The sequence below is a fragment of the Dryobates pubescens genome, chromosome 35, assembly GCF_014839835.1.
Source record: "Dryobates pubescens isolate bDryPub1 chromosome 35, bDryPub1.pri, whole genome shotgun sequence".
Classification (NCBI taxonomy): Eukaryota; Metazoa; Chordata; class Aves; order Piciformes; family Picidae; genus Dryobates; species Dryobates pubescens.
The window spans coordinates 4,847,677-4,855,328 of NC_071646.1; the positions used below are offsets into that span (position 1 = coordinate 4,847,677).

The window sequence follows — 7,652 nt, forward strand, 5'->3', positions numbered from 1 at the left end:
CCATTGGCTCTCGCGGCCGCCCCTCAGGCGCAACCCCGCCCCGTCCCGCCGCAGGCTCCTGGCTGCTCGTACACTGCCTTTTACTGTGCGCCCGCCGCCGCCAACCCGGCTTCCAGCGCGGCCCCCGGCACGCCGGGCCGCTGGCCCGAGACCCCAGAGTCCACCCCAACTCCTAGTCGTTTTTCAGGCCCTCGGCGATGAGGTTGAGCTCGTAGCACCACGTCTCGTAGCGGTAGGCGATGCGGATTTGAGCCACGTTTGTCTTCCGGATATCGTTGCCTTCTGGCCCCTCTTCCTGGTAGTTCTCACCCAGGAACCTGACTTTCTCCTGCCAGAAACAAGGACGGCGCCGCAGACCTCAAGCACCCGGGGGAAGCTGTCCCAGCCGCTGCGCTGGCCGCTGTACGCAGGAGGCACTACGGCGGGCAGGGCAAAAGAGCTCCTACCTCGTGGGACAGGCCACACTGCAGGACACTGTTCCTGGCAATTTCACACATGTCACAGGTGCTGAGCTTGAAGACCTGAGCAGCAATGGCGTACTCCTCCATCAGGGGCTCCTGTAGCCACAGGCTGTATTAGCGGCCACGGGCTCCTGCCAGCACAGCCCATGCCCCTGCAAGGGTCCAGCATGCTAGACCCTCTGCACATGCTGCTGCCTTCCCTGAAAAACGAGGCCCACACAGTCCCAGCCCTGGCACTTTCAGACAGGAGGTGATCAACTCACACTGTACCTTTGTGAAATGAAACTGCATGGGGTCATCTGTAGAAAGGGACACCATGAGACCCTTCTGGTGGAAGTCAGGCAATGGACTCTTTGCATACTCCAGGAAGAGGCTGTTGTTGCTGAGTGGGGACATAGCAATGGGAATTTGGGCAAGGAAGTACAGATACTGCAACACTGGACTCTGCAAAGATGAACAGAGTTGCCAGGTTAGGGATGAAGTTGCTGCATCCCTCTACCTCTCCAGGGTCACTTCAGCCCCATACCCCATCCAGGAAGTCTGGTGCACAGTGCTTGTGTACAAGAGAAGAGATAGGCAAGCGATCCACTAGGGCCCACATGGAGCACCAGAGACCAAGCAAGTTCAAATCTCTGGGATTTCAGAACTCAAGTTTGCTTCAGTGATAACAGACGTAGCCAGTGACAGTTCTGTGAGGCTGAACACCCCTGAAATATGAATATATTTCTCAGCAGCATCCTCAAACATGCCTGGAGAAACCCAGAGAATCCTCTGCCTGAAGCCAAGCTGTCTGTGTCAGTCTAAAGCAGAGGTACAATTAACTGTCAGCTACAGGGGAGGCCAGCTGTGAACATGTCTTCCTCTGCCATGCCCGGGCTGCTCTGTGGCAAGACTACTTCACTTACCTTCTTGAGGTTGAGACCGTGGGAGATATTATCTGCTGTCATGAAGGCTGTAAGCAGATGTGTGAGGGCCCCAGCTTCCCCACAGTGTGGACGGAAGAGGAACGTGTTCATACCACGCTGCCTAAACACACGGAAGGAATGAGAGCAGGCAAGCAGCATGGTTAGGTACCACACAATGCAAGATTCCCTGACTTCAGGTCCAGCTCTGCCTCTACCAGTGGGTCCCCAAGAATCCAGCTTGACCTAGGAGCACACGACTTGTTCTCTTTTCTCCTCTGTGCACACAATAGATGCAATGTCTGCAATTCCAGAGCTTTCACTCCAGTCCCTCATACTTCCTGCTGAGGAGCGTTTGCATTGCTCTGGGATGTGAAGCTCCAAAATACATTGGTGGCAGAGCAAGGAGGGCCCCAATTCTTCCACAGCAACAATCAAAGAGCTAAGACAGCTCATGAGGCAGCCACCCTTCTGCCAACCTTAGCAGATCCTGTCCCTCACCTGCGCAGGTTGTTAAGCACCAGGATGTTGGCATACATGTAGTATAAATAGTAGGTGTAGGATGGGTTCTTCTCAGAATTCCACTGCTCTGGCTTTGGGCTTTTAGTGCAGAACATGTGTCCACTATGCTTGGATTCATCATCCACGCTGTCGAAGCCAGTGATCTGCTTGGCAAGTAACAAAAAAGCTGCGTCTCAAAGTTCCCTACATGATCATGCCCAGGTAGGTTGGCTCACCCTGCCCCACTGCAGCTTGCCATAGCCCAGCTGTAGCCTGTACCCCTGCACCACCCAAGAGCAGAGTCAGAGGCAAGGCTGCAGACCTTACTCCTCTCAAAACTCCCAAGCTCTGTCGAGCTAGAAATAAAGCTCACAACAAACTGCTTCTCCAGGGGCAAGTGGGCAGCATTTCTTACAGCCACACAGCAGCCAGCTCTGGGAGTCTGACCCTTCTCAGCACACACACCCCCTGGACACACACCCCTTTTCCCAGAATGTGGCAGGAGAGCCACAAACCCACTGATGACATTTTCTATGTCAGGGCCAGGAGCCCCTTTCTTGTGTACAAACAGGAATCTGAGTGCTCACCACACCCTGACATCATCAGGTGATACTCACGTGGCGTAGGAAGACACTGAGCTCTTTGTGAGCTCGAGGATTGACAGTTGCCTCAAACACAGGAACAAAGATATTTTCCAGCATCTTCCCAAAGTGTGGGAGAAAATTCTTAGACCTGAACACATCACTGTGGACAGAAACGGATTAGTTGCCAGCTGAGGTACAACATGGCCCACTGTCCCTGAAATCTCTAGGACAAAATGTGAGGTGTAAGGCACTGTGTTCTCTTAGACCCACAAGCACATACTAAATCCTGGGCACTTGGATCATCCACTTCATGTTGGGGGAATAGACTCGATGTCTGCTGAACCAGTTGGCTAGCTTGGGCCACTCCTCAGCTGACCTCCCGTAGATGGAGAGGCGAGGCTCCGCATACTGGTACTTGGCCTCCTCCAGATCAGAGCCAACCTCCTGCAAACCAGAGCCGACCATTGCATGGGGACCCTCCAGCCCATGGGCAAAGCATCACCACAGCTTAACTGCTCTCTGCTCCCCTGTGTGCTCACCTTGATGATGGTAGCAAAGTACTCGCCATTGATGGCGTTCTCTGTCTTCAGATAGAGGTCTCGCAGCTCGCTGGCTCCCACGGGGTTGTACTTGGCATTGAACTTGTCAAAGCGGTGGAAGGTCTGCCGCCCCTGCAGCACGAAGCATAGAGGGCAAACACTGCAGGTGCATGCAGGGGCCAAGCATACCTATGAGCAGGGACTGATCCAAACAGCCCAACAAGGGAAAGGCAGGAGCTGCACAACCTGCCATAAACAACTAACACAGCATAGCTACACAGGGAGGGGAAAACCAAGCCTGCAGGAGTGCACAAGAGTAACCCAGGAGTGGTCTTGCAGGAAATGTTCTATCACTTACAGCATGGACATCCAGGGAATCCACTGTCAGGTCATAGGGGTGCAGCCTGAGCTTCTCGTAAAGCTGTTTGAGAGTGAGCTGTGTGCCCTTGGCATCATAAACTACACGGTCAGCATCCACATAGTATGATTTCTTGATAAAACGCAGAAGATGCTTCTGGCTCATGCAGGCTGCAGCATGGATATGTGTGTCCACCTGAGAAACCAGAGGGACAGCTATCTAGCTTCAAGTTGGGATGTTCAGGTAGCAGCATCACAGGGAGGTCACCTAACAAAACCCCAGACTTGGGATGAACCCAAGTTGTGTGGGAAGCAAGGCCAAAGCCATCAGAAGAACACAATAGGCCAAGGCCAAGAGCAGCCCAGTCTGCACCATCCCATTAGCAGGAGCAATATATATGCCACAGACTTTAATATCCAGTTCTCAGGGAGGGGAAGGTACTAAGGTCATCTTTGGAGTCACCAGGGCTGTAAGCTTTGCCGTTTACCTTCCGGCAGTTGTAGAAGTCCCGGTGGGGGTTGTTCTTCAGCTCTTTCATCTCCTCCATCTCATTCAGCATTTCATGCACTTGGAACTTGGATGAGAGGAACTTCAGGCGCCGATGAGTGTAGGTCTTACTAGTGAAAGCAAAGGGAGGAACTGTGACTGGAGTCCTTAGCCCATCACACAGAGGCATGGTCTGCCCAACACAGGAATGCAGCTTTCACCTGAGGTGGAGGAGCTCATGCTGGCCTAACCTTGTTCCCTAAGGTGCTCCTCCTGACTCTATTACAGAGCTCCAAAGGGAGGCCTGACCAGATGTAAGCATACCTGCAGGGCGTGTCTCCAGTCCCTGAATGCTGACTTTGCGTAAGATCCCAATCAAGATGATCGAGACCACTTTGGTAACCAGCAGGCTACAAGTATGTCATCAGCAGGTTCCTCCCTCCTCCCCATAAGAGAAGGCAACTCTGGCTCTGTTCTGACCTCCCTCTGCCTGCTGAGGCAGAACCTCTTCAGCTGCACCCAGCAGTGCTGGGCTGTGCACTTACACAGGTCCCTGCGCAACCAGGGCCAAGAGGAAGTTCATGTCATCAATGAAGCTCTCGAGGATGGGATAGGACAGGTCCTTTGGCTCGTTTCTGCCAACTGCTGCCTTGTCTTCATAGATGTAAACTACCCCATCCTTCATCTGGATGTGGTATCCCAAATCCTCTGGGAGACTCTCATTTTCAAAGGGATCCTGCCCATCCTTCACTGGCGGAGTGAACACTGGACCAAAAGGAGAGCACCAATGAGGCACTGGCTGCCAGCCAAACCCCCAGAATCCTGTTACTCTCTTCTGGGCAGGGACAGCGTCAACACTGTGACACTGAAGAGGTGGTCTGGGCAACTGACTCCCTTGTGGAGCACTTCCACCACCTTTTGCTGACCCCTGCCCACCCCATGCTGAAGCCAGAGGGGAAAACCCTGCAGGGGCTCAGATGTACCTGGGCCAGCATCACTTGGCCTCCAGACCTCGCCTTCGATAGTGCGCAGGTACTGAGATGTGGTCCTGGGGAACCGCTGCAAAGACTGCTGCAGGTACTTCTCCCGGATGCACAGGGCACGGTACAGGCCTCTGCAGGCAACTTCAAAATCTTCTACTGTCACCTGCAAGAGGACTGCTGCTGAATGCGACCACACAACTGGAACCTAGCCCCTCCCAAGAGATACCCTGATGCACCAAGACATGAAGAGAACAGTTCTGTTCACAGCAAGATTGTAGAACCATAGAATGGTTTGGGTTAGAAGGGACCTTGAAGATCATCTTGTTCCACCCCTCCACCTTCCACTAGTCCAGGTTGCTCAAAGACCCATCCAACCTGGCTTTGAACACTTCCCAAGAAGGGGCATCCACAGCTTCCCTGGGGCAACCTGTTCAGTGTCTCACCACCCTCACTGTAAAGAATTTCTTCCTAATCTCCAGTCAAAATCTATCCACACATACTTTATCATCCCCTCCCACCACTCTGCCTGAGCAGGGTAAAGAAGGGATGATAGATGTCCCAGACATGGCAAAGGGAAGTTCCTCACACCAGAATCAATTCCAGCTGTCATTCCTGCTTGCATTCCTTGCTGCAAACCGTAGCTGGCATTGAAATGGAAGGCAGGCCTGGACAAAACACTAAAAGCTATTTTTGGAGCCCAGGCTGAAACTGAAGCAGGACCAACAATATACACTGAGCCAATGTGTCAAGAATTTTTGATTTACTGCACAGACATGTGTTCTGGGCAGTCAAGAGTCAAGGGCAGTCAAAGTCATACTGGAGCAGCATGGGAGAATACCATGCAGCACTTGCAGCTAGTTACAGTTATGGCAGAAGAAACGTGCCTGTGCATGGAAAGACTTTCAGCTTCTCCTAACTGCTCCTCTACTACACAGCTGAGTAACCTGGTTCAGCCCAAGATGGAGCGAGCTGCTAGCAGTATCTCAGAAGGAGCACAAATGTAATAGGAGACTGTGGAGGAGGAGGAGGAGAAGGAGGAATTAGCACAGAATGTGATAGTCCCGGTCAACTGGCTCTAGGTGACCCTGCTTTAGCAGGGGAGCTGGACCACAAGACCTTCAGAGATCCCCACCAACCTCAGCTGTTGTGGGAATCTGTGCTGTGCACAGATCTCAGACAGATACAGTAGTATGCAAGCAGGAGCAGGCTGCCACAGGATAAACATAGCCTACCTTGTCATGCCCTCCCCTCTGCCCTCTGGAGAAGCCTATGGGAAGCATGCAGCACCCCACAGACTCCTGCAAAGGACTTCAGCTCAGATCCTCCAGGAATGCAGCAGAGCACAATCAAATGCCCATGAGACAGACTCATCTGGGAGACACAGACTGTCCCCACTGTACCTGGTACAGACTCCTGTGACACTCGCTGGGTGCTACTATAGGCAGGGACTAGATGAGTTGGCAGTCAGCATGGGGAAGGGCATAGCCATGCAAGTACCTACCCCAGAGGCATAATCCCCTGTGATCTGCACCCGCTGGAAGTCAGGCACAGTCTCATACAGGGGGGAGGTAGGGACGACCTCAGCAATAGTGGACAGTTTGGTTGGAGACTTCTGAGACCCAGGGACTGCAAAAGCAATTGTCTGGCTTCGGAGCAGGCGCTTCTTCCTGCCAGGGAGGAAAGCCTCAGTCAGAGAACCCTGACTCCTTGGGCACATGCAGGTGCAGGGTCAGGAGCACAGCCATGTTCCAGCTGTGCACAACATGAATCATCTCACTGGTGCTCTCTGAGCACCTTAACCAGACACCACCAGGAGCAGGGGCCACAACACACAAAGCAGCTACAGACTTTGAATCATGGTCTTTGGAAGTCACACCTTTCCAGAGAAAGGCCTCCATGTCTCCCTCTCCAACAGCTCTGTGGCTGTGTCATGCTAATACTGAGGGAACAGGTCAAAGGTTTCCTTGGAGAGGAAACCCCAAAATACCTGACAGATGCCCTGGGATTACCAAGGACTTATCACATGGTTGTGGGGAGCTATTTTCCCAGACCTTAATTGATGTTCCCCTGCATTTCTCCAGCTGTAGCTGGGGATGTGCAGACAATGCTCCTCTCCTTTCCCCAGCTGGCCAGGTCATTGCTTACCGCTTTTCTTGTGTGATAGAGCTCTCCTGACGTATCATGTGCACTCTCATTTCCTCACGTGAGATGGGGCAGATGTCTTCCACATCAAAAGGAGAGATCTCTCGCCTCTCCTCTTCATCTTTCACCTCAGAGGCAAAGACCTTCTCTGCGAAGGAGCGAATGGCCTCATCCATCTCTGCAAGGAGAAGGAGCAGAGTAGAGGGTCACACAGGTATCTGCTTCCCAGACACTCTTAACAGGCAGGTGCCCCTTGCAGTCAGCTGAAAGCTTAGATGTCATTTCCTTATGACACCTACACCTCCGTGCTGCCTGGAAGACTCTGAGCAACCTCCAAAATCTCCAACAATCTCCAGAGCCTGGGCCACACTCAGTGGACTGGAGACATACCTGAACACACTCCATACAAACACCCCACAGTCCAAGGGCAGTGCAAAAAGGCCTAGAAAGAAGCAAGTCCTTGGTAAGAGCACTTGCAAGAGCAGGTACTGTGGGGAAGAGGAAGAGATCAGCAGAGCCCTTACAACTCTAGAAAGCCCAAGACCCACTGGGTCCACAGGGCATCTAGTCAGGACAAAGAGGTGCATATGGAGATGGATGAAGCTGGCAGCCCAAGCAGTTAGTTTGTGCCATCATGGTGCAGCTGAAGAGCTCCTAGCTAGGGAACCATGGTGTGGACCAGACTTCTCTCAGCCC

At 52.8% G+C, this 7,652-nt stretch overlaps 1 protein-coding gene across 2 annotated transcripts; it reads right to left on the reverse strand.

Moving 5' to 3' along the window:
* Positions 1 to 50: 50 nt before the first annotated feature.
* On the reverse strand, positions 51 to 7,132 carry AMPD1 (adenosine monophosphate deaminase 1). 2 transcript variants are annotated; one of them, XM_009896081.2, is made up of 14 exons: positions 6,960 to 7,132; positions 6,316 to 6,481; positions 4,830 to 4,977; positions 4,377 to 4,626; positions 3,833 to 3,962; positions 3,346 to 3,540; positions 2,988 to 3,119; positions 2,729 to 2,892; positions 2,482 to 2,608; positions 1,865 to 2,028; positions 1,367 to 1,487; positions 732 to 905; positions 447 to 557; positions 51 to 328 (listed from the first exon to the last, which is right to left on the reverse strand). In XM_009896081.2, the coding sequence occupies exons 1-14, from the start codon at positions 7,130 to 7,132 to the stop codon at positions 173 to 175; spliced, it is 2,211 nt and encodes a 736-aa protein (XP_009894383.2). In that variant the 3' UTR covers positions 51 to 172. The 2 variants fall into 2 exon arrangements, with proteins under 2 accessions (XP_009894383.2, XP_009894384.2); XM_009896082.2 differs by having other exon boundaries at positions 4,377 to 4,596; positions 4,815 to 4,977.
* Between the last annotated feature and the right edge of the window lie 520 nt (positions 7,133 to 7,652).

Coding starts and splice junctions, on each gene's coding strand:
- AMPD1 (XM_009896081.2), bottom strand. CDS start 7,132: ATGGATGAGGCCATTCGCTCCTTCGCAGAGAAGGTCTTTGCCTCTGAG. Junction 4,627..4,829: donor AGGCGAGGTCTGGAGGCCAA/GTGATGCTGGCC, acceptor GCTGGCAGCCAG/TGCCTCATTGGTGCTCTCCT. Junction 329..446: donor AGTGTGGCCTGTCCCACGAG/GTAGGAGCTCTT, acceptor TGTTTCTGGCAG/GAGAAAGTCAGGTTCCTGGG.